The sequence below is a fragment of the Tachypleus tridentatus genome, chromosome 6, assembly GCF_004210375.1.
Source record: "Tachypleus tridentatus isolate NWPU-2018 chromosome 6, ASM421037v1, whole genome shotgun sequence".
Taxonomy (NCBI): domain Eukaryota; kingdom Metazoa; phylum Arthropoda; class Merostomata; order Xiphosura; family Limulidae; genus Tachypleus; species Tachypleus tridentatus.
In genome coordinates this window covers 68,492,479-68,520,376 of record NC_134830.1, presented here as the reverse complement: position 1 = coordinate 68,520,376, position 27,898 = coordinate 68,492,479, and the positions used below count along the sequence as shown (strand labels likewise).

General features: G+C 31.2%; 1 protein-coding gene across 1 annotated transcript; it reads right to left on the bottom strand.

Annotated features, from left to right (window-relative positions):
• Window positions 1–52: 52 nt before the first annotated feature.
• Window positions 53–27,320, bottom strand: LOC143252744 (aladin-like). The gene is given in 15 exon segments (XM_076505360.1): window positions 53–2,543; window positions 2,927–3,011; window positions 4,086–4,149; window positions 6,009–6,076; window positions 7,181–7,426; window positions 13,107–13,231; window positions 13,816–13,936; window positions 15,574–15,657; window positions 20,260–20,418; window positions 20,667–20,713; window positions 21,574–21,665; window positions 22,853–22,914; window positions 25,817–25,941; window positions 27,203–27,266; window positions 27,268–27,320. Coding segments are annotated over 15 exon segments (1,563 nt in total). The 3' UTR covers window positions 53–2,375.
• Window positions 27,321–27,898: the final 578 nt, after the last annotated feature.

Below are 27,898 nucleotides of genomic sequence, written 5' to 3'. Positions count from 1 at the left end.
ACCGAAAACAATCAAGTATTTTGGTAATTCAAGTATGACAGGGAGACCATAATTATTTCAAATACTTCATATGTTTCTTTTTATTATTTTAATGAAAATACTTTCATATAAGAACAAAAGAGGCCTAGAAAGCCTATTATAGGTTTTTAATTTCTTTAATAATAAAACCTGTCTTACAAATTTCATGAAATAACAATAGTTGATAGCACAGGTAACTAGTACTCTCATATTTACTAAAAACCAATACATTAAATTCTAAATTAATTTGAAGTAGGCTGAATTTACCAAATGCATCCACAAATTACATTTCAACATATGCAAACAAAGAAAACATCACATTTTATTAAACAAATATATGAAACAAAAACAGCACACACAGGTTTACAAATTGATATATCTAACATTATTCAAACTTATTTAGCACAGAAATGAAGATAATGAATTCATGTTTGTAACTGATGTATCCAATATTACGAAAACTTCATATAAATTACAACAGAAAAATCATGATATTTGCATCACACTCAATCATTATGAAATTAAACAACTTAAAATGTAGTTTCTTGTTTAACACTTAGCAGTTCTAATTAGAAAAAAATGTAAAATAAGGGTATTAAACAAAGTTCTCCACTTCATTTTAAATTATAAAAAGTTCTCATTAATCTTAAAAATCATGCAAGCATTTTTTTCATTCCTTGTTACGTTAAATAAAGAGTGCTTGATCAATTTTAGTTCACATCCATAAATATTATTTGGCTATTAGTAGAAACAAGTATGTATTATACGGACCCGAAAGTTGGTGAAGCTTGAACCTTCTTTCCAGGCTGACAAATTATCAAAATTAGACAAATATTCTTTACAAGCCATCCAACATATGTGACAAATATGAATGTTTCATTCATGCACATGAAAAAGTCTGGTAACAAGTAAAAGACATCTTCAGAATAAGCTTACTGGATATTGTGTACCACGGGAGACAACTGTATAAATACTGATCAAAGGATGAATACTTATACTTCTTAATGACAGTAGCATAATTTTTTTCATAATGCATTTTTTACATATATTAATGTATACCAGCTATAGTAATATGTCTAATTGGTTGTATTATTTAGAAACCAGCACTGTTTACATAAATATATATAGTTAAGTTTTGTGCATCACTAAATTTTTAAAACCTTTTTAGCTTGTATTCCAGTGTAAAAAAATACAATGTTAAGTGCAAGTTATCTTGTCAGAATTTAAGTGGAGAGTTTCTAGCATATTTTAAGCAGATCAAATGCTATTTATATTAATAAAGAGAAGAAAAACACTTATATTCACAAAAGTGTACAAGTTCAACAACACTGAAAAAATACAGCTTCTCAACCCAGTTTACATTTAATGCCATATTAAAGCCTGGCCCTAACCATATCCAAAACACTTTGCAGAACCTTGTAAACTTCTAATCTACAAAAAGAACATGACAGGTATATATTTTTGTACAACTTTACTGTGCATAAAAAAAAAGGGATGCAATGAAAACAGTAAATATTCCACTTAAAATAGTTTTGTATTTATAGTTAAGTAAAATACTGAATCAATATCTACATACTTCCACAGTTAAAAATGGATAAATCCACCTTTATTTATAAAAAAACAACAACTTAAAACTTTATATTAAATGTAGTCACACAAATCTGTAACAAAATCATTTATGTCCTATGCATTAGGATTAAAAACAAAACATACAAAAAGCTAGTAAGAAAAATATATATATTAATTGCTATTTAAATTTTTGTCACACTTAAGTCTAACAAAATATATTTAAATTTAGCAAGTAGAAAAATAATATGAGCCATACTGCATTTTAGAAGTCACTTCTGCACAACCTTAGTAATATAAAACATACACATCATAGAGTGAAGCATGGTTATGGGAGTGAATCAAGCCTGTGAAAAGTGTGTTTGCCAATAGAAGATGAGAACTACAAGTTTGAGAACATGTTTCTCTAAAAAATGTTTATAATTAGGGTAGCAATTCAGGCCTATTTTGATGTAGTGGGGTTTAATATATGACTGAAATCAGGAAAAGTATAATAAAAATTAACAATAGAATTAGCAGTTTGGTTACTTTTTTATTTTTCACTTAATTTCTTTATCTTATCTCTTAATTCTTTCTCCAGATACCAAACTCATTTGTTTGTAGAATCACAAATTTTGGACCCAAAATTCAATTAAGGTTGGGAAAATAATAAACATACTGAAATTTATATATCTTTTGTGTTGGAGATTGAGAGTATTACCATCAAGCTTTTATACATGGCTATTAAACACACAGGATTAAACTACAAAATGAAGTACTTCATATTTTATCAAGTATCAAGCATACCTTTCTTACAAAGAACCAGGACTTGAAAACAGAAAAGGTGAACGAGGCACCTCCCCTATTCCCCTATGGTATAAAGGGGTTGAATGAAGAAAAGATGAAAATCCATTTGTTGCTGCTGCTTTCACTGGTACAAACAACAGTGGAATGTTGCTTATTTTTCCACTACTCCAGCACTACAAGTGAAAAACATCCTTTTAAAAATTGGTAGATATGTATATAAACACAAGTTGTTAGCACATTATATTAGAATAGTCTGAATGAAGCCATTTTTCAGAGTGAGTTTGACATTGTTTCTTCAACTTTGGGTATAAGGCAACTGAATTACAAATGTTTAGTATCCAGTAGAGTACATCCTAATATATTTTACACTTTCTTCAAAAAACAATCAATTTAAGCAGCATACAAAATACTTCATAACAGGTTTGATGTGGTTCAGCTTTTTTTGTTCTGGCACCTCATGTGGAACCCAATTATAAAGTAGTAATTTGAGATTTATTTTGATCAACTTGGACTTCGTCTCTTGGAGAAGTTAATATCAAATCAATAAAATTATTACCACAGTTAACAAGGCACCTCTTTCAAAGCTGTCATGGAAGCAGAGAAGTTGAGGAACTTCTCTCCCTGGAGATCGGATAAATCCACTAAAAACAGCAAAGAAAATATCTGTTTAAATTTCATTTTCTAAAGCAAATATTGTGTATAAAATACCTAACTTCAAACAATAGAAGATTAGATGTAATAAGAATAACTCATACTTAAAATACAAAGTGTTTAAATAAACAGTATGGAGATTACTTTAGTATGTTTACAATTTACTTAGCATTCCAAAACTACACAGATATAGCAGTAAATATACTCATTTTAAATATTAATTTTATTCAAAATATTCATTGAGATAGCTAACTCACTAGTTTTTCTAATTCTCACAAGACAAAAATTTGCTAACATTGAATAATACATGAACAGACCACACCGATAAATATTTATACAAGAACAGGTTGAATACTGCTACTTTATAAATACACACCTCATGAAAATCTGTATAATTATTTACGTTCTTACAGAATTTTTATACATAAAATGGATTATAAGGGTTTTTTTTTAAATAAGCTAACATATTACATTGCATTCAATTTAACTTTTTCTTACAGTGTAGTTATTTTAGACTTCTTAAAACATTATATGCAGTTAATACAGCTTACAAGTGAAGAAATATGGTTAATTTAAGCTAGATTATGGTAAATTGAAAACTTGCATTGGCTCATAAGGAGGAATTGTGCTCCTTCACTTTGTTAATTTTAAATGCTGACAAAACGTTCTAGACTTGAAATACTTACATATAAATTATCCAGTAATATGATAGTAACAGTTCTGTCATGTCTGTAAATCAAGTCCCAGTTAATGACCCATATTATTTTCCTCAGAATCACACAACTCTCAGCTCTTACAAGTTTAATGACAAATGCTTTGCAAAAAAACACACCAAAAAATGTCTCACATCATTCATCATCCAATTAACCCATTGACTGCTGATTTGCCATGTAGGATACAGTGTGCCTCTGACAATTGAATGCAAGTGTGCTGTGTACAGTGTATGGGTTTAAGGCAGCCACAGTAAAAGGGTTAAAAACTATAACATACAATATGTATAAAACCTGCTTTACTACAGTATATCTCAATCAATTACCCCCAGCTATGATTCTTGGTGTACTTACCAAGGGCTTAGCTCCAATAAAGGTTTGATACGAGTCCTAAAAACAGCAATTAGTTCAGGATTATCTTGAAAAGAAAAAAAATTCAACATTTTCCATTACAATAAAATTAAGGAAAAAATATATAATATTTTATTTATTATTGCAAAACCTAAACCTTTTGTTTGTACTGTTAGAAGAAAATGATAAAATAAAAAAATATTTTCTAGCCCAGTAACTTCTTTTACTGCCATTACTTTTATGAAGTTAAATGACATTAAGTTTTTAAAAGTTCTGTGTACCTTTACTCTGCAAATCACCTATAAAATAAACTATAATTAAATGTTGTAATTTAGAGCCCTACTTTGATGTGTGTGTGTGTATATATATATTACTATTATTTGTTTCAGACAAATGATCTGTAAGAAAAGTGAAACTAAATTTCTAACCTAAATTTCAATTTTTTGCCCTTTCCTCCCAGTTGTAATTTCTATTTTGGGAATTGAAATATTCAAACTCCCTGATGTTTAAGTAAAAACTTGTCAATACATGAAGCAAATCTACAATTCTGTGACTTACGTGTACATTTGATGATTATTTTTATCTTAAATGCTACTAATAGAGTAAGTTTTCTACTTCTGATGTATGACAAAACTACAAAGTCTAGCTGGCTAAATTTTTTTTTATTTTCAGACTTGCAAAGCTAACAAAAATCATGAATATATCATCTGAAAGTTTGTGTTATTTTCTTTTTTTATCAATCCATTTATCAGAGCTCCCTCTCTTTCTAGTTAATATTTAAACATTTAGTAATTATTGTCAGAAACCTTTTTTGATTGAATGCTTTCAAATAATTTAACTATATCATAATTTAGTATTTTTTAAGCTGCATAAAGTCCTCAGCTTCTTTATCTGTTGAAGCCATTACTTTACAGAAAATCCTGCTAACTTAAAAATAAAGGTGCATCATGGTGACTTCACAAGAGCATAGTGATTTGGATTTGTCTTTTTGAAACAGCTGTACCCAATTTCTAAATGAATTACAGAAGTGGCTTCCATAAAAGCACTAGAGCAAAATAAATAAAATCTATTTGTATTGGTTTTAAATATATAAAGGCCAATCTATTACGAAACTTCTGTTAACAAAGTAGGACAGCACACACCATCATTACACTATGTTCACATTTTGCTGAGTACATAAAAACCAGGTTTAAGTCAATGGTTACATTAGTGCTGCATAACAGCATATATATAGTATGCATTTATGTTATGTCCTGGTAATTTTCTTTCACAAAACACTTTTTTAGTTATCCTGATTGACACAATTCCTGTATTTACAGGACTTTGATGCAGAAACTTTGAAAATCAACAACCACATCTTATACCAAACATATAAAGTTTAATGCAGTATTTGCCTATTACCATAATAACTTAGTCATAATGTTGTCTTTTAAAATTTTTTTTATTGAATTGCATTTCATTTCATATTCTTTTACAGAAAAACAGATAATTTATGGCGATATCCAAGAATACTTCAATGTGATTATGATGTTAGCACTAAGTATGGTATTTTTTTTTTTTTTTAATGTAAACCCATGCAACAAGGTATACAAATTCTGCTTACTTTGGGGAATCAAACCCCAGGTATTAATGTTTTAAGTTCATAAACTTTATGTTAAGTCACCAGGGAAAAAATATTTTTAAGTTGTCCCACATGACAATTCTATTTACAAGGTATTTTAGCATGATATATTCAAAATATATTTTTTAAAGAAATTGAAGGAAGAAGTGTTGTCTTGTAATGTACCACACTAGCAAAATGTGTCATTTCTTTTAATATGCATTTGTAGTCAAAGTTTTTGCATTAACTCAAATGCTTTAAAAGTTATTTTAACTCCTTTTAAAACTTAGTTTTTTTATCAGACAAATTTATTCATAATTTCTTACCCACAAATGATACAGCCAACCTCTCCCCTGTAGCATCCCACACCATTTGGTGGACACGACCACCAGTTCTAGATACAATATAAAATTGTAAGATATTTTTTACATAGAAACTGGAGTTCTTAGCAGAAACAATTATGTTTTGTTTAGAGATAAAACTAGATAACAAGTTCAACAAAATGAGAAATCCTAACTAGTAATAAAAGTCAAATCATGTAGACATGTTACTGCAAACAATGATGGTATTTGAAATGAAGAATTCTACCACTACCGAAAACAATAAATATTTATAAAGTTTCCATTCTAGATCAAGTTATCAGTACATCACCCAATTTTATGAAAATACCTAATCACACTTTTACACTTTTCCTCTTTTGACAAAAATATATAACAACTTCTAGAAAATATTCTTTCACTGCCACTTTATAGATAACTCTCAATATGCCAGGTTTATTTTTATATAAACAATAAAACACAGACATATCAAAACTTCATTATTTCTCTGAAACTGATAATCTCTTTGTGGGGATCATCCTCTATTCATAAAGATACAAAAATTCAAAATTATAGGAAAGTGCTCTTCTGGGAACATTTGTATGAGCATTGTAATGTAAGAGTTAAACCAAAAGATAAAGAAATATTACATTTTTAACACCTTGTTATATAAGCCTATCCTTTCCAATATTTTAGAAACTATTCTAAATAGAAATGTCAAATTTTTTATACAATGAAAATATAATTTAAGAACATATACATACTTTCTAGTTTGTAACCAATAAGCAATCAATGTCACATTTACTACTATAATTCAAAAGAACAATTTAAACTGAGCAAATGAAAGGAAGCAGTCTAAAGTTATCCTAATATCTGTTAAAAATACTCTCCATCATAAATACCTTTAGGATTTGTAGGAAAAATTATATAAAGGACTGGAAATGTGCATTATGTAATATTAGTTAATAAAAATATTTGAAATTTAATCTATTAATCCATTCATTGTGGCTGAAATTTAGGTTTCACAGTGCACTAGGAAATATATGTCTCAACCACAGTGAAAGAGTTAAAAATTAATTGTTGAAATGTTTATTGCATCTTTTTTCTCATAGTTTTGTATAATTAGTAAAGACATAAGCTTTCTTACTGTAGAAAAGCAGAAATATAAATTTAAATGTTACCTAATGGTTTCTGATCCATCACTCACATCTATAGGTGTGAGATCAGCAACAGGAATGGCAGACTTGGATCCTGCTACTGAATGTGGTTTAATATTTTCTGTTGGCCCAAAGGACAGTGAATAAATCAGTGGTTCTTCTGATGTTGTAAACAACAGTACACCACCATCAGGACTCCAGCACACATTCTGGCAATGCCCAATTACATTAGACCAACGTTCACAAGTCCAACTTTGTGTCTCCCATATCCTATTTATGTTATGAAAAGTAAAGTTGTAGTTCTACTCTTTTCATGCAGAGAAAAGGAATATTATATATAATAGTTATACATGTGGAGTAATCACTAATTGACTAGAGTATTACTAACTTTCATTTATAGCTTAAAAAGGCATGACAAACATTTTCTAATAACTTTTGTCATAATTTTGTAACAGACATTAAAGTAACTTGAACGCTGTATAGTGATCATTGAGAGAGCTCAGAAAAATAATATATATATGAACAAATGTGTTAGTTTCTAACAAAGATCAGTTGCAACACTCACAAAATGTTTTAGAAATTTTTTACTCAGACAAATTATACTACAGAAGTGACAAAAATAAGTTTCTTACTATAATGGAATGTGTGTGTGTGTCTAAAATAAGTACAATATGGCACAATCTATTTAATGGCACCTCAAACAAAAATCCATTAAAAACTTTCACACGTTGGATGTTCAAGATTCAGAGAATTAGCAAAATAACTACAGTATGAGTAACAACCATTCCTGTATCACAGAAAATAATTTTAAACCAAAGCACCCTCCTGACAAGAAAAATGTGACTTTAACTGGAACTATATGTGAGAGTTTGATTACATCTTTATTGACGTAATTTGTAAATACAGTACTAAAAACATGGAGTACTTAAAAAAACTTTCCAATAAAGGGTACCACTTTCAATATATAAAAACATTATATCATCACAACCAGAACACTATTTTCATCTAGTACTTCCCTGACATTTTTTTAGAAGAATGTTAACTTCTTAAAAACTTTTTTCAATGAGGTATGAATACTATGATTAGTAATTATTAGCCCAAACAGCTGTTAGTTATTTTAATTTATACTTAAATACTGAACTGTTTATAAAAAAAAAGGAAGAACAAAAATACAAACTGGGGGTAAAATACATGTGCACATAATTACTAAGAATGATGTGAAGAAATAAAAATATAGAAATCAATAAAAAAATAAATCCAGCTTTCACATACAATATCTTATTGACAAAAAAACAACAAAAATATGTAATAATAACAGTACACAATCAAAAAAGTTAAATATAAGCACAGATATGGTCACATAGACAATTGAAAATTGTAATTAAATGGGAAAGAAAAACTGTAGTAAGAGTATTATGTTTAAGCCCAGTTGTTGTACTGGACACTGACCCTCTGAAAATTATGTGGGTAAAAAGTGTGCACAACACTTTTTTTTTTTTTTTAAGAGTTACATTCAAAGTCTAATGAAATTACTTTGTTGCCAATGTATGTTAATAAATTTGGCATCAAATGTATTTAATAAATCAAATTTTATTAGCATACCAGTTTTAATTTTTAAATTGCAAAATAAAATATTTAAATAAATTATCAATCTTCACTTTTCATGCAACATTTTAAATTGTATAATTTGAATCATCTTTTAGGTCATATTTGAATTTTAATGCAAATTACAAACTTATAAGTATTACTAAAACAAACTTTATGGTGTCATTTGTCTCATTCATAAATCCAAAAAGCCCAGCTGCAGTGAATGAGTCCACATAGAGGTAGGTGGAGAAAATAACTAATATAGTTTTAATGAAAATAAATTTTGAAAATCAGTTGGGAAATTTAATGCAAATGAAATAGTAATAAAAAGAAAAAAAAGGATTTTTAATCTTAACATGAAAATCACCTTGCAGTCTAACTATATAATCCCACACAAATACTTAACCTTATTGACATGGATCACAGGTCAAAGGCTATGTCATCACATTTGTTAAACTTTTATTGAACAACTATTTTGTGAATGTACGTTGATAAGATTTGTATCAGAGTGTAGATTATAATTCAGCTTTTAGTATTATACATTAGTTAATTTAAAAGTAAATATTTTTAAAAATCCTAAATATTGATTTTTGTGTTTTACATGGTATCTTGAATGCAACATTGGCTCAAATTATAAGTTTATGATGTCCAAATTAAAAATCTTTAGTTTCTTACCAATTAGATACTCATACTAATGATATTGATAAGCTAGTATGTGAAATAAGTACCTCCTATCTTTTTTCTATTTTCTGAGATATTGATATATTTATTGAATTAACCAAGGTAGCCCTACCTACTTCTTCAATTTTTGAAAATACTGCTAATGCACACCTACTTTGTCAAATAACATGTACATAACCAAATGAATGCTCACAACATCCCCCGTGTAGTTCTTTTCAGTTTCTGCAAAGTATTTATGCAGCAGACTTTCTTTTCATGTTGATTCCAAGCAGTAAGGTCAGACAGTGAGCTGAAAATTTCATATTTAAACCCAAATACAGCTTAGTTATTAAGCTTGATAAATTATACTGTAATTCTGTGGTACTAAATTACTAATTTACAATTTTTATTGTTTCAAAACGTATATATAAAACTTTAAAAATTTCTTCATTTCACATTTTCCACATGTGAAATTTGACAAGGCTTAGCAACCTACAACAGGCAGCAAACAAGTACAGAGCTCATAATGAGAAGAGATAATTATTTGCTATAATTATTTGTTTACTGTTCTATTCTTTAAGAAAAATAAGTTTAAGACCCTATTAATAAGTTATATACCTATATAACGTATCATATCCGAAATCCAGTTGTAAACCACAGCTAAAATAGGTTACTTTGAAAGTTTTATATTTTTGGATATTGTAACATGAATGCAAATTCTGTAATGTTAGCCAGGCATACCTGAAAGGTCAATATAATAAGCATAAAAAATATGTATGTGTATAATGTTATGAGATTTAAGTTATTTAAACATTTGTGCCTTCATATTATAATCTGTGATCATTCTAGAAAGAATAAGTACAGTTTATATTTATTTCTTACTTGTTATAGTGGTTAAGAGGTCAGTCAAATCAACCCAACCTGTTTATAAAAACAGTAGTGAAAATAGCCAATAAAAATTGTTTTTAAAAAGGTTTGATAATTATCTGGAGAATATAAAGATTGTGTGTGAGAAATAATTTTTTTTTTGATGTATAGAAGTATTTTTAATGTTAAAATTACTTTGCATGTTCAATTATGAACATTCAAAAAGAAAATAGGCATGAGAAAAACATTACTTCAGAAATCTTAAAACGTAAAAAAAAACAACTGATATTTCGTTTATTAAAGCCTTGTAATGTTTACTTATAATTTGCAAAATTTCATGAAGATGCACTTAATTTAAAAGTTATTGCATGAAAACTATAATAAGCACAAAATGGTTATGAGGTTGTTCCCTGGAACCAAGCCTGCATTGACAGAGTTAATTAAAAATCTAATTTTTCTGTGTGCAAAATATTTGTAATTGTTATTAAAAGTTTGCTAAATATATTGAAAACACCTTTACAACATTAAAAATTACAGCATATATAGTTTCAAGGTAACATGGTGGTTGGATGGTTGATCAAAAGGATAAAGCCTACAGGGAAAAGGTTAAAACACAGTTGTTGGTATGTGCATTATGTGACACTTCTACATCATGTAATACATGCATTATTATTTCTTTCTTTTAAGGTATCATGCATATTGATTTGTTTCAGAATATCATAATTAAGCAATGAAGAGAGGATTCCATTGATGGAATATTATCTCAAGATCATGAAAATGGAGGGAAAAAATATAGCAGGGATATACAAGAGGTTTATCTAAAAGTTTGAGGAAACTGTTTTAACAAAGCTATCTTTTGGTAAAATTATAAAACATTCTAAACTAGAGGTAGAATGATAAATCACTGTAGGTTTTATTTTGGGTCACACTTTATATAATCAAAGCATTCAGCTGATTTTGTATGCACCAAATCTATGCAAACAGTTTGTACTTATGAAAAATGTTTAAAACTGTGGTCTCCAAAAACATTAAAATAGGCATTGACTAGCTAATAGCACTAATTCCTAACAATAGCAAAGTATTCTTCATTTACACTGCAAATATTGATAATGTAGTAAGAAAGGCACAAATAAAAAGTGTAAAACAAAATACCAAAAGCACCATAAGTCTACTAAAGTAATAAACTCTGTTCCTTATGTTCTTGGATGAATAATTTCAGTAGTACATTTCATATAATCACAATACTTACAAGAATGTGACTAATTATCTAGAAATACAAGCAATATTCAAAATTCAGTTACACAATTTAATATTCAACTTTGAAACTTATTACATGACAGAGTTAAAAAATATTCTAAATTTACCAGAGGCAGAATGTTCTTGAGTGTATTTTTAAGTTGGAATAAAAATTTTTATTTTATTCTAAATTAGAAAATGAATAATTAAAAAACTGAGAATAGTGTTTTGTCAGAATAACAAAAAAAGCTTATTTCTAAACTTTTCCATTCAAAACTACATTCAACTAAAAGCAAATAAAACTACACAACTTTTATGTCCAGAATTCTGAACAGGTTTGTTTGAGATATTCATAAATGGTACACAAGGGCTATACATAGCAAATTAATTTTGGACTGAAAAATCATAGGAAAGGCAGCAAGTCAACCATTAACTATTGAGATATCCTTGTTTGATCACATAAGACATATTTAAAAATGAGCCAGAATTTTAAGAATACAGAAGTTGAACCACAAACCCACAGATTCATAGTCCAGCAAGCTCACCATGAGACTGCTTGAAAACCATGTTAAACCAAGAAAATTACTTTAAGAGAGAGATTTTACAATTTGTTGTTTTAATGTTGTGTCTACCTCAGACATTAAGAAAACATGATGTAGAAGATGAATCCAATTGACTAACAAAGTATTTACTTAAGTCAGCATACCCTGTGTTAATGAAACTTCTTTTTTCAATAATTTGCCAAGCTTAATATATTAATGAATTTTGAAGAGAGAAAAATATTGGATTTATTTACAAATAAATAACTGGCATAAAATACTAAGAAAGTTAATGATAGCTTCCTCTATGTGTGGAGGTGCTTTGAGAAAGGAAAATTTGTTTTGGTAGCCTAATTGGTCTAAATGATAGGGAATTAAAGTTGATGAAAACAATTTTAGAAAGTTTGGACATTAAACTTTGGACAAAATAGAAAAGTAGTTAGGGTGAAGACATTATACTTTTTGTATAATAGCTGGAAGTAGTTAAGCCACAGGTGGCCTTGACTTCAATTTATTAGCCATTAAACTTCTTATTTTTATCTCCTTAGACAATTGAAAGGATTTTTTGAAGTAACTACAGTAACTGCAATCACAATGGAAATGTATAGGTCTTGTTTAAGTTCTAAGACTGGTAATTACATTATTTTACATATATTGCATGGAATGATACTGTTTATTGCAACTTTATATTGTGGTGAGCTATATTGTTTCATGTATATATATCTATACTGCAGGGTATTACATTGTTTTATATATATTTACGTTGCATAAAGAGATAATTTAAATTTTTTTACCATGATTGCTTGAGCAATACTTGTCAAGCTGCGTCATGTAATCAAACTTTGTGACAATCAATATAATGAGACCTCTTAAGCTCAAAATATATATTATTAAATAACAACTTTATATATTTATAAATTATTTTACTACAATATGGATTAAGAGTAATACAATTAATTAACAGTAACAATTTAAAACATTCAATATAATTTACAGTGATAATGCTAAAAACTATACACCTAAGTAATAAAATCTTGTTTTGATTTTATGAATTCTGATACCTGAATAGTGTAGAGGGTGTTGCAGCAAAAAGTCTTTGACAATCTGGAGACCATCGAATGAATGAAACACCACCACCGCCAACACGTCGCATGGGTGTGCAAGACTCTGCACCAATATCCCATAGCTTTTAAAGAGAAATAAAATATTTATAAGACATTTGCCCTTTGAAAGCTGTGTAAGAATATTTAAAAGGAGTAATAAACAAGTTGTTTTATTCAATTTTACAAAAAATATTTTCACATTACTATAACTGATTTACATCACATTTAAGAAGTAAAAATCAATTATATGTATTTGTTACTATTAATCTAAAGATTTTCTTTGACAATAGAACTTTTGAAATAGTTGGTTGATAAACCCACATCATACAACTTACAAAAAACAAACTGTTCAATGTCTTAAATTATCTTCCAATTTATCACTATCAATGAAACAAAGTTTTATATTAACTAAGCCAAACCTAACCTATTTAAAGATTACATTAAAAAATAAGTAAATAAATACTTTGGGGAAATTTGTTAATCACACACCAACTAGTGTAGTAAAGTTTGCAATTTGTGGCTTTTCAAAACTCTTTAACCTTCGGGAAAACTCTCACAGAAAAAATAAAAATAACCTTACATGGTTTCCTGTATTTTAAAATATTACTTGAGACATGTGCTACTAAAAAAAACAGAATAAAAGAAAATTTTTAAAATGTGACCCTACTAGAATGGATGTGTCTGCAGCAGATGCAGAAACCAAAATACATCCGTCTGGTTCCCATGCAACAGAAGTTACTGGAGCATGGCCTTTCCTCTGGAGAAATGTGATGCAACTGGAAGATGGCCTACAGAAACCAGTTGTTTATTTAAGAAATTTAAATAAAACATATTGCACAAAGTTCACCAATTCTTAAACCTATAACAGTGCAAATTTTAATTTTTAATTTCAAAAGGAAATATTTCAAATAAATTCTGAAACTCCCCTTTTATGTTGTGACATTTGTTCTTTCTGGCTTCCCAATCTCTCTCTGATGTCCTAAATGAAGCATTATAGTACAGATATTACTATAGACACAGTTTCATTTTCATACCTATCAATTTTCATGTTTACAGATATAAACTGAAAGGTCAGACTCACTTGTTTTAACCTTCTATCACATTTTCTCTTTCACAAATTTACTGCCAATAGTTTTCCAATGTTTGCTATTACATCATTTACACCCAAAAGAAAGTTTTCATTTACCAAATAACATAATGCTACCTTTTTCTCAGTAGAGATTTCATTTTGCCTACAGATTAAAAATTCCTATTGTTGAATTTAGATTTAGTAGTTAACAGATATTTTAAGACACTTATGCCTTAATTAGAAAACCAGTTAAATTAAAGGACATTGCTTATTATACACATTGTTACTTTGTATTCTTAAGTGCATACTTGAATTAAGAAATTATTTGATGTATTAGTACCAGAATTACGAAAAAAAAGAATGCTTAAGTTTGATTGGTGGACCAGTAGAAAAAACAAGACGTCAAACATAAGTATTAAGTTTCTTGTTTTTTTATGTACATTTTTTATTCATTGTTATAAAGGTAAAATGTGAAAATTAGGAACTTGCTAGGTTAGATAAAACAACGAAAAAATTCACAAGGTGTGAATTTAGACAGTACAATGCTATTTAGGATAAGTAATTGTAGTTTTCTGTTATAATCTGTAGTTATACTAAAAAGCAAAAACATGTAATTTAAATTTGCCTTTTTTTTGTGGTTGTTGCAAGATCAGTCAAATCAACTAAGTTTGTAATGAATTAAGGTAGAAAAATAACAGATAAGATATAAAATTTTGCTGAAAAAAGATTAAAAATAAGTTTGGAGATTTTAAAGGTTATGCAAATAGCATCTGAAAACTGAGATAAATGAAAGTACTTTCAATTTTAACATAAAGATCACTTTGCACTTGGACTAATAAACATTCTGACCACATATTCATACAAGTCCTAAGTAAAAATGCTTAACCAAAAAACTTGGTTTTATGTGTATGAGACACTTGTTAAATTTATTAAAAGCTTGCCCACATTTACGAACATGTATGTACCACATTAAAAGTTATATTATAGATATTTTTATGTTTGGTCAAAATGACCAAGCTCATACAAACAGAATTAAATGCATTTCAATGAGTATTTTCACAAAAAAATTTTTAATCAAACTAAAATGTCTAAGTGTTTTCCACAATTTCCATATTTAGTTGAAAATTTGTCAAATGCAGACCATACCTCAAACACTAAAATGTATAGTTAAATCAATAATGCTCCATGATTAAAGCTGAACAGATTTGTATTTAGTACAGACCAAGTATAAAAGTAAATTTAATATAACCTTAAAATACATGTAATATTGAATATAAATCTGCTAAATGGATAAAAAAATATATTTTGAATAATTTGTTTGAGACATTATTTTGAGAATTTTTCAAGCATAGATACCTTGTCACTAAAGATGTTGGTTCAATTTGCCATAGAAGAATACCACTTTGACATGCTACAGCCAAGTATGAGGCACTGTAAGGTCTAAGACAATACAAATATAATTAAAAACATAACTCAAAAAAGTCTGCAAAAGTCAAAGTTTCAAAAGTAAAAACATTAACTGCAAAAATATAGAATCACACTAAAATAAAAGTAAGGTGATATGTCACAAATAATGCAAGAACAATGATAAAGTAGAAAAATATTAAATATTCTATATAAAAAGATAATGAAAAATGCAAGTTACAGAAATAAACTTAGAAACAGCCAGAATTTAGTTTCATAACAGAAAAACTGAATTGAACTAAACAAATTAGATCAAAGTTTTGGAATTACAAAATTGATATAGCTTTTATAAATCATTCTAAACCTTAGAAAAATTCAGATTTGTCTTGTATCTTCCATTGAAAAATCTATATACAAAGTAAATAATTTAATCTGTTTATACAAAGTCATGGTCATTACCAAAGGAAAACAATTTACACTTAGCACAAATGATTAGTTTTTAAATTACAATTTTGTAAGATAGTTCTTAATATAGTTGTTTTTTAGTGCAAATCTAGAGATTAAAACTGTAAAAAAGGAACCACAATTAAAAAGGTGTAATGAATAAATATGCAACACTTAAATGAGATTAAAAAGATTAATGGCCATTAAAAAACTAAAAACTTTATCAAGGTGGGCAGTGTCACCATTACCAATAACACTGTCCAATGTTACAGATAGACCCTGGGAAAAAATATGTTTAAAATATTGCCGTCATTGAGAATCGTAACGATGGCAAGAAAGTAAAACATGGCTGATAGTGATTTGAGTGTTACACAAACTACACACTGGTGCATCAGTTCCAGACAAAAGAAAACGGTGAATTAAAAAACTGTGACCAATGCGTAGCCTAGTGAGAACAACTTCCTCCTTCTGAACTTTACGAAAGCTAGATGGCCAAAGTCCAATATAGGGTTTTATTTGAAAAAGCTTATTGTCACGTTGCTCACTCCAAGTGGACTGCCAGCTGGCATGGAGCCGAGCCTTGAAGACAAGACCATAGTCCATGTACGGAATAGGCACAGGGGTGATAGTGCCGAACAGATAGATTTAGCTGCAATGTCTGCAAGCACATTCCCGGGAATACCAACGTGGCCTGGTATCAGGAAAACTGGATAGAAGTAGCTGTTAATGAGAAATGGGCCAGTCGGTTTTGAATATCAGCGAGAACAGGGTGTGAGTCAAAGTGTAGCGATTCCAAGACCAGTAGAGAACTAAGGGAGTCAGTATAAATAGTACAGTTAGAGTACTGCTCAGCTGCAATATGATCCAGGGCAAGAGATATGGCATACAGTTCAGCAGTGAACACAGAAGCTGTAGAGGGAATTCTGCATGCAACTACTGAACCACAGCAAACCATAGCACAGCCCACTGTATTACCTGATTTGGAACCATCTGTATAAATTGGAACTGAATGATTGTTCGAAAGATGTTCTTTAAATAAAAGACGGTACTTCCAATCTGGTGTATCTGCCTTTTTTAGGTGACAGAAAGAAAGGTCACATTTGGGAGCTGTAATAAGCCATGGTGGGATGGGCTGACCTGTGGAATCTGCAATGTTATCCAAGGACAGACCCAATTCATCCAATTGCGCCCGGATGCGAAGGCCAAACGGAGCAATGACAGATCGTCTGTTCTGAAAAAGTACTGCCCACCGAGGAAGGAAAACACATTCCCAGGTGGGATACTTTGGTAAGGAGCGAAGTTTCAAAGTATATTGTAAAAACAGTTGCAAACGGCGAAGGTGCAGAGAAGGTTCATGAGATTCAACGTATAAGCTTTGAAATGGAGAGGTGCGGAAAGCCCCAGTGCTGAGTCAAAGTCCTTGGTGATGAATGGGGTCCAGCATCTTTAAGGCCGAGGGTCTGGCAGAGCCATAGACCATTTATCCATAGTCAAGTTTTGATCAAATAAGAGCACGATATACCTTTAACATTGAACATCGATCTGCTCCCCAACTGGTAGAAGAGAGGACACGGAGGATGTTCAGTGCTCTTGTGCATTTGACCCGTAGCTGCTTTAAGTGTGGTATAAAGGTCAGCTTACGGTCAAAAATAAGCCCCAAGAACTTGGTCTCAGGGACCACTGGCAGCAAAACTTCACCAATACGGAGTTCAGGATCAGGGCGGATACCCCGTTGGCAGCAAAAGTGCATGCAAACACTTTTAGAGAGAGAAAAATTAAAGCCGTTTGCCCCAGTCCACTTCAGTACACGATTGAGGGCAGTTTGTAGTTGCTGCTCAATATATCCCCAGGATGAAAAAGGGAGACAGCAAATGTTCAATGAGAGCATCAAGGTCTGATTGATCATGTCTTTCCAGGTGACAGACAGAAAGAACAAACAGTGATGGTATGACCCAAGGAAACACAAATGGCCACAGCCTCCAAGGGTGTTGAGTGGGAAAGACAGGGTAGGCACATGTTGATCAACTAACAGTGCCACCCCTCCATGCACTCGCCCATCACACAGCTTGTCATTTCTGTATAAAGAAAACTGCTAAAAGGTGACTGTATCGGTAGGTTTAAGAAATTTTTCCTGTAAGGAGAGAGAAACAGGATGGTAGGAAGTAATCAGTGTTTTGATGTCTTCCAGATTAGAACGTAAACCTCAACAGTTCCATTGTATTAGGGTGACCATTTTTATTTACGTGTAGGCAAATTGGGCGGAGAACCCTTCTGTTTATGACCATGTCTTTTTTCCTTACTTTACTTACTCAAGGAAAGTCTATCGACCTCCATGGATCCTGCCCTGGGTCGGTTGGGCAGGTCTTTGCTGTTGGAAGGGGATTCCAGAGACTGAGAACATGGACGAATGATTGTTTTGCATCTTGGGGTGAGAGAGGAAGATGGATCCGAGGAAATGCCTGTACCTAAAACCAAAGGAAGTGGATCTTGGGGTTTGGTGGAATGTATATAGGGGACAGATATAAGTGATTCATCAACTATTTTAGGTATGGATGTCAAAAGACTTTTCATTTGTTTGGAGAACAATTCTCTTGGAGACACAGAAAGATCTATCTGCACTCCCACAGTAGCTGTGGAACAAAGTGCAGCAGCATGCATCTGAGATGAGATGGTGGAGAGCAATTTTCAAGCTTCAGCATAGGTAATGTTATGAATTGTTTTCAAATGCTGCATTTCTTTTTCTTCTAACCATTTAGGGCCAGAATGAAATTAGGACTGGTGAGAGCCATTGCAGTTCATGAAATGAGGGTCCATTTCACACTCATAGGCATCATGGTCCTTGCCACAGCAAAGAGCACACATCAAGAAACCACAACATGACATCTTTGAGTGACCAAACCATTGACTCTGGAAGCATCAGAGAGGGTTTGGAATGTATGGCCGTACTCTGCAATTAAAATAACCTGCCTTGATGGTGGCAGGCAGACGTGGTGATGTAAATGTCAGAATGAGGACACTGGTCGACACCATAATTCCATCTTTGCGAGTGGAGATACTCCTCACTGCAGAAACTCCTTGGGTGGAGAAACCAGTGAGAATCTCTAACTCCAGGATGTTCCTCAAATCCCTCTCAACAATAACTCCTCATGATGAATTCAAAGTGGCATGAGGTGTAACCTCTATAGGTATATCCCCAATTGCCTTTGAATGCAACAAGAGTTCACTGTGTTGAGATGAGGATGTTTCCACCAACATGTTACCACATTAAAGGTTTTTTACCGACTTTGGAGAGCCAAAAAGTCCCTCTAGTTCCTTCTGAATGAAAAAGGGAGACATTTACCCTAAACGTTTGTCTGAAAGTGAGTGCAATATAAGAAAATGAGGTACAACAGGTGCTACGGATGGTGAAGATTGCTGCTCAGAATCTTCAAGACGTGGTCGTTTACCTATAGACTGTTTTTTCACTATTTTATTAAGATTTTTAATTGGAGTATCCATAATAAAGAAAGGGAAATTTTGGTGCCCACTGACCCCACCCACCATGGAGCCCTACAAGGGGACACACTACAATGTCAAACAAGGACACTGCAGCAATGCCAGGGTTTCATGAGCACTATACACAAACACCAGCATCAGGTGCAATGTCCACGACACCTGTTAAGAACATCCAACACTGGTACTTGGTTCAACCTAGCCCAAGTGAACCACCCAACTGACCCAAAGGAACCCACCCCAAAACCACCCATCTACAGGAATTCAAGGCCAAAGTGGTATGTTAGGGTTGGACCCCCTCAACCACCAGGATCCTCTCCTCCCCTTCACGGGTTGCCACGCATGGCAAACACATAGGTTAATGTTTAGATCCCAGAAGAGGTAAACTGAAAGAACAGAACCTTCCCTGGGAGGTCCCCTCACCATGTACAGGAATCCACACTGAGGGGGGAAAGCTTTGATATCTTCCATATAAAAGATACGAGTTCTGGAAAGAACTGATGATATTGAATATTTACTGAAAAAAACAATCTGTCATTAATAAACTGCCAGTAGAAACAAACTACAAACTTATAATTTTTACCTCAAACAACACAGTTATCCAGAATTTGCAATTTTAAGTATTAGTTTTCACAGTGATTGGTAAGAACAATACTGGAACAAAAAATTAATTGCAAAAACAAGTGCAAAGTTCAAACTCACTTCCAAGCCATGTCAGCCACACCTCTCTGTTGTTTGTGCTTTAGTAGAGGTGTAACTCTACTTCCAGAGGCAAAAATTCGAACAGAATCATCTCGCAAGGCAACTGCACATTTGGATGTATGAGGATGCCATGCAAAAGCCTGAATTGTTCCATGATACCTAAAAATAAAACAGTAAATATGGCAATAATAATAGTCACTTACAGTCAGCAAAAATGATCTGAACAAAATCCTTTAAAAGAATCAATCATGAAAATACATTTAAGTTGCATACTTGTCAATTTGAACGTGAAGTCACCAAACATTTATGTTCTATTAGGTTAAAAAATCATATACATCATACAGCTAATGGTGATACTTACAAACCTAGGTACCAATCACAAACAAGCTGATTGAAATAAAACTTACCAATCCAAGGCTGGACAAAACTGGGCTATTAAGTCTTCTTCCAACAACTATAAGAACATGAAATATCCAAGATATATATTAAGATAAACTATTCTGATTATGTTGTACCACTGATATGAAACTTGAATTCATTAATTATTATTTCAGTGTATTATCATGCTCAGTAATATGAAACTTGTGATAAAAACAGCATATTTGTTCTTAATGAATATGTACCAATGCTCAGTTTTCTTGATTTCCTACATTTTAGTTCCTTAACAAAATTTGACAATTTTATTCCTTTAGTGTTCCTTTCAGATGAGAAAATTAGTAACACTAATTCACTGTATCTCACCCTCTTTTTTTTTATTTAAAAGTTACCCCAATACTTTAAATATTAATGATGAGTAACAGCAAAATTGTCCTCTCAATGATTAAATGAAAAATACATTAGAATCCACAGAACATAGAAGAACAGAACAGCACAAAACATAGCAAACATGAGACATTTCCAATTACATTGTTTCCCACTATTTCAAATGAAGGGATATTTCTAATAATATTACACAATTTCTTTACAATACTTCATATCATTGAGACTCTTGCAATGACAAATATTACATCATTTCTGAAGACCATTTCAAACCACAAGACACTTACGATAAATATTGCATTTCCCAATGACATTTAACACCATAATGTACTTCCTAATGATACATATTACAATTCTCAACAACATGTCACACCCTGAGGCATTTAAAACAACACCAATAGATATCCCATTTACACTCAAAAAAAAAAAATATATATATATAAAATATTAAAACAAGACACAGTATGATTAGATGTCCTAGTTCTTTCTAAACAACATTGTCATGCATATCACACAAGTACTTTTAACTGCATAGAAGAAAAGAAAAAAACTTACCAATGTGTGAGGAAAAAATGAACCATAGATTGAGCCAATCCACTGTACAGTTCTGAGTAAAAGTTGAGCAGTAATTCTTGCACAAGAACTTACTAAAAAGAATAACTGTTACATGAATCTGAGAACACACAAAATGCAAGCATTAAAATTATCACACATGTTCAGAACACTTTCAGTTGGTTAAAATATTTCCTACGTATTGAGTATAATGGTTATTTGATGTATACATGAATACTTAGAAAATTACTACAGAATTTATATAACAAAATGTTACAGTTCACTCATTTTGTTTAAAGTATATATACATAGCAATTTATATGTTGTAAACAAATCTGTATGACAAAAAACAAAGAAAACAGGTATTCAATGTAATATGTTTTTTATAATAGTTTTAAATACTTAAAATAAAAAACTTGACAAGTGAAGAAAAATTTTATGGTTAGGACTTGAACACAGGATATTTGACTAACAAAGCTCATGCTCTGTCACTGAGTAAAATGTATAATAAAGGTTTCCTTAACTGATTTACCTACTTATGATATTATGCACTTCTTAAGTATTACAGAAGTAATCTTTGATTATGAAGATATTAAAATATAATTTTATATTCTCAACCATTTATACCATAGTTATCTGAATCTTAAAATGTCAAAGTTTCTTAAATACCAATCATAATATAAATAACACAAAACTCTTTTCAATTACTTAGATTTTTGAATATTAAATCCAAATGTTTAAAATTTAATTTAGATTAATTCTATTTCCATATATGCTTAAGTAAATGTTTTACCTATATGCTGTAAAAAACTTAAGTTTTAGTCATATTCATTTAATTTACTATGGAAAAAATTCTGTATTCTTCAAGAAACATTCATTAAACATCAGTTTGATTCATTTGATACCAGTCAGAAGTGATTTTTTCTGATAATACCTTCCCAATGAGCACATAGTTTAATCAAATTAAGCATTTCAACATTTGACATCAAAATTTTTTTAGTAAATGTAACATCATTTACAGAATAAAAAAAAACTTCAGTACTTTACATATCAACTCAGAAAAGAAAAACGATTTAGAGAAAACTGGACTTATTTAAACAGTGATTTTTTATTTGAATTAAAATTTTCTACATGATTTTTAGTACACATTTATTCTTACAGATTACATCAAAATAAGTGTTTGTTGTATAATTTGAGGTTCTGAACATTCCCCAGAATTAAAGATAAAAAATGTTTTTGAAATATGTAAAAACAATCCATAAAAAACACCATTAATACTAACAAACATCATCTTTTTCATTATTTGCTAATTCCACAAGAACTCCTTTAACACCTTGCTCTTGCCTATAAAAAAAGGAACAATATGTATATATATTAAACTGAAAAGATTCTACTAACTGACAATTTAAAAACAAAGACTTATCACTTAAATAATACTCAGTAAAATATATATTTAGAAGAAATGAACTTCACCTGTGAATACAAGTGTGCTGATTGAATTATTCTTTTTCTTTACTCTGTATAGATGATTTATAAACCAACCACAACATAGTTATAATTTTCCCATACTGAAAACCTATTTCCAATAGGACCTTAACATCTCATAAGATTAGCTATAATTGTTTAGTGCTGCCCTCTATATGCAAAGTCAACTCCTCTGGAGGCCACACCTCATATAAACTTAGCAGAACACCACTTCCTTCCTCACAACTGCATGGTTACAGCCATCTTTCTGTGGAACCCATTCAGGAGGGTGTGCCTCCACAATCAACCATTCCAGTAACATGGAAATGGGAAAGACTCTAGGAAAGAATAGGAGAACAACAATACAATGGAGAGTCTGGAAGAATGTCATCACCTGGGACAGTGCAATGGGCTACTACAAAACTTTATTTTCAAAAGTAGACTATACCAAGTTATTCACTTGAAAAATGACAAGGATGGACACAAATCCTCTTCTACTTTACCCATAGAGTGCATGGGTTTTATTATACAGGATGAGCATGTAAATAAAGCAAAATATTGAGATGTTATGTCTCCTCAAGAGATCTTGTGAAATGCCACATCTTGTTGGTAAGTATGAACAAAACCATGGAAAATAATGCACAAGTTGATATGACTGTACACTAAAGAGTTTTAATTAAAGAATATCTGGTCAGGCACCACTCACCACTAAATGGGATTCATGGGAAAAAAAAAACAAGAGGCAGTAAACTGAGAAAACAGAGCCTTTTCTGGGAGGTCCCCTCACCATGTACAGGAATCCACACCGAGGGGGAGACATGGGAGAGAGAAGGCCTCTGGTATGCATAGAGGAAAAGTTTACATAAAAAAGACAGCACTGAACAAGAATAGCTGATTTTGTGAGTAGAGGTAAGTATCATATCAGAAAACATTTTCTTAATGTTATTGACTAATACATCATAAAACCATGAACAGCTAAGCCTATAATGTAATAAGTTAAAGTAGTCACAAATTATATATCACAAATAAATAGAATGATTAGAATCCTGGCACAAAGACAATTTCTGTGCAACATATACAGTTTATCAAACTTACAAATATCTTGGTGTGTGTTATTTATATACAAAAAATAATACATTTCAAGACTTAAATATGTACACTGCTGGCCAAACTCTTAAGGCCAATGAACAAAGAAAAAATATGCATTTTGCAATGTTAGACTCAACCACTTATTTGAGTAGAGCTTCGAAAGATAACAATAAGAAAAGGGAAAATAAAAATAAAAAACTTTTTAGCACTTAATAGGGAAAATGTAAACACTGAAATTAGCCTATATACTAGCTGGTCAAAAGTTTAAGACCATACCAAAAAGAAGTCCTAAACAGAGTACGAAATGCCCAACAAGAGGTCTCAGTAGTGAGTTGCATGGCCCTTATTGCGAATAACTTCAAACATTCACTTTGGTGTGATCAATATAAGCATTTGCAGAAGGCTGGCTGGAATGTTATTCCAAGTGGTGAAGATGGCTTCACGAAGACAAGGCACTGTTTGGAATTGACGTCCATTTTTATAGACTTCCCTTGCCATCCATCCCCAAACATATTCAATGGGGTTCAATTCGGTGAACACGCTGGATGGTCCAAAATAATCACGTAATTCGTCATGAAAAAATCCTTTGTCCTTCAGGCGTTGTGGATTGCAGCATTGTCCTGTTGAAAGATCCAGTCATTTCCACACAAGCAAGGGCCTTCAGTCAGTAAGGATGCTCTCTCCAACATGCCAATGTAGCCAGCTGCTGTTTGATGCCCCTGTATAATCTGAAGCTCCATTGTTCCATGGAAGAAGAAAGCACCCCAGATCATGATGGAACCTCCTCCACTGTGTCATGTAGAAAATGTCTCTGGTGGGATATCCTTATCATGCAGGTAACCTTGGAAGCCATCTGGACCATCCAGGTTAAATTTTTTCTCATCAGAGAACAAAACCTTCTTCAACTTTCTACGCCCCATGTTTGGTGCCTCTCAGCAAAGTTTAACCGAGCTGTTTCATTATGTGGAAGGAGGTGTGACCTTTGAAGATGTTTACGGTTTTTAAAGCCTTTCTCTCATAGATGCCGTCTTATTGTTCTTGAGTTGCATTCTGCATCTGTAAGGGCCTTAACCTGGTTCGACAATCGGCTGGTGTACTGCCAGACAACCCGTCGAATCCTCCTGCTCAATGCCAGCAAAATTTCCTTGAGGCGACCACTTGAAATTCTCATTCTGTATCCCTCAGGGTCTATTGAGATATTTGCAACAACAGTTTTACTACTCCCAATCTCACCAATGATGTCACGTTGATAGAGACCTTGCTTTCGCAGCATGACAATTCTGCCACATTCAAACTGTCAACTTTTTAGCCTTTGCCAAGTTTTTACCCAATGTAACACAGGAGATATCAGTGGGAGATGTTGACAACGCTAATGCTTGAACACAAATGACTAAATTTTGTTACGTGTTTAGCGATTAACGCTTCTTTTCAGTATGATCTTAAACTTTTGACCAGCTAGTATTTAGGCTAATTTCATAGTGTTTACATTTTCCCTGTTAAATGCTAAAAAAAGTTTTTTATTTTTATTTTCTCTTTTCTTATTTTCATCTTTCAAAGCTCTACTCAAATAAGTGGTTGAGTCTAACAACACAAAATGTATATTTTTTCTTTATGTTCATTGGCCTCAAGATTTTGACCAGCAGTGTATATCAACCATTTTGATATTTAAATGTAAATATAAGTAATTTCTTACCATGAAACAAATATTTTTTTGGCAACAGATTCATTATGATGCATAAAAGCATTCTTAGAATTTTCTCGACATACAAAAGGTCTCAGACTTTCTGTGCTCAGATCAATTCTGGGATACTGGCTCACCTAAAATAAACCATCATGTCACAATATAAAATTTAAAAGAAACTTGTATTCTCCAAAAAATAAAGTACACCTTAAAGACACAAATCTTTTAAATAGTTATTCTTTTCTAAACAATAATAGAAAGCCTCTTCAAATTACAAATCAGGTAAACATTTAAGAACACAAAGAAAAGTTGCTTCAGGTCCTGTCTGAACCCTTATCATTCACAACATAGATTCACTAGACTTTCAGTTTACTTTTTGATATGTCATCCCATCATTACTTATGGTCTACCATCTTCATATTCCTTACAACAAATGTGACTTCAGAAAACTTATAAACTCACCGTAAGTAGCATCAGCCTATAGTGTTTTATAAAACACTGATATTTCTATCACTACAAAGGAAACTAAGGAAGCTCTAAAAGATGATCTATCTACCCACATTCACAATACCATGTCCCACAAAACTGGATTTTTTTTTCCCCATCAGGTGGCAAATCAAATAATTCAACATAATTATTTATTCGAATATTTCCACTTCAAGGCCAAAAACTATCTACAAAAAAGTAGAACATCACGCCTCAAAACTCTACCGCTTTTATGCTATAGCATATTACGATTTCTCCACGAAGATAACATGCTAAATTCAAAATGTAGATTAACAAAAAATCCAAATCCTTCATGCAGATCAACACTCAATCTCCAATTGACAAATTCAATGTAAAATTCATAACAAAAATTTCTGCAACAAACCCTTGAAACTACAAGCCAATTCCTAAACAAATTTGAGAAAATCTGCTAACAGCAAAAGAGTTCAAAGACATTTATCCATTTTATATAGTTATCAAATATGTTAAGCATAATGTCCTCAACATTTTTGAGCTCTGGATCATCATTAATACAAGATCCATTGTTTTAAATCTTAATCAAAATAATGTGGTTTCATTTCTAGCATGAGTTGGTGAAGAATCTTTAATCTCATAAAGCCATTTTGAAGGTTCCTGTACAATTTTAACAAATCAAAATTTATGTCTCTCAGGATGGCTGGTATTTGTAATAACACTTTTAATAAAAGTATTTTAGTAAAAGTGTTACCAGCCATCCTGAGATATAATTTTACTTCAAGTGGGTTTTTCATCATCATGAAATCAAAATTTAACTTAAGTATGGTACCTATAAACCCCATACTTTAATTTTCATTCTTATATTTAATAATAAACCAACCAATATGAATGAGCTTGAATGTAGAAATTAGACATGTTCACAGGTCAATAACTTGCCTGATCAGTATACTGATGAACATCACTATCTGTCGAACCCGTCACAAGATGGCTTTCAATTTCACAGTGTTATTTGGCCTTTACGTGGAGGAGATGGAAATGTCGACAATGACGACATTCTGTACACTTCTAAACGAATATCTTAAAAACACATATATTCATATGAATAAAGAATAAAACTTTAAGTACATTTTATTTAAAGTCTAACTGAATCCACTTCAATAAGTTAGTTCTATGAATAAAAAATAAACTTCACAATTTAAGGAGTGAAAAGTTTTGTTACATTTTAGTAAAAAAGAAAAGGGGGGGCAAAAAGAATATTCTTGGTATTCTTACTAAGCAGTCATATGATTTCTACAAATGAAATACAAATAATGGAAAAAAGTGCCCTAACAACTTTGAGCAAGATTTTATCTGTTTCCAACATTTACCAAAAAATTTAAACAGAAGACCAAAAAAATAAATTTGTATAGCAATTTAAATTTTATACTATTCTGTAAAAACATCGTTTTTGGGGTTCATATTCAGATTTAAAAAATTACTGCCACCAATATTTGATCATGACAACTTGAAAGAAATATTTTTACTCTTAACCCAGTACATATGAAATTATAATTGATATGGTTAGGAAAAATTTAAATAAAATACTAATTAATTAAGCAAAGCTCATATTACATGTCATGATTCAAAATCAAT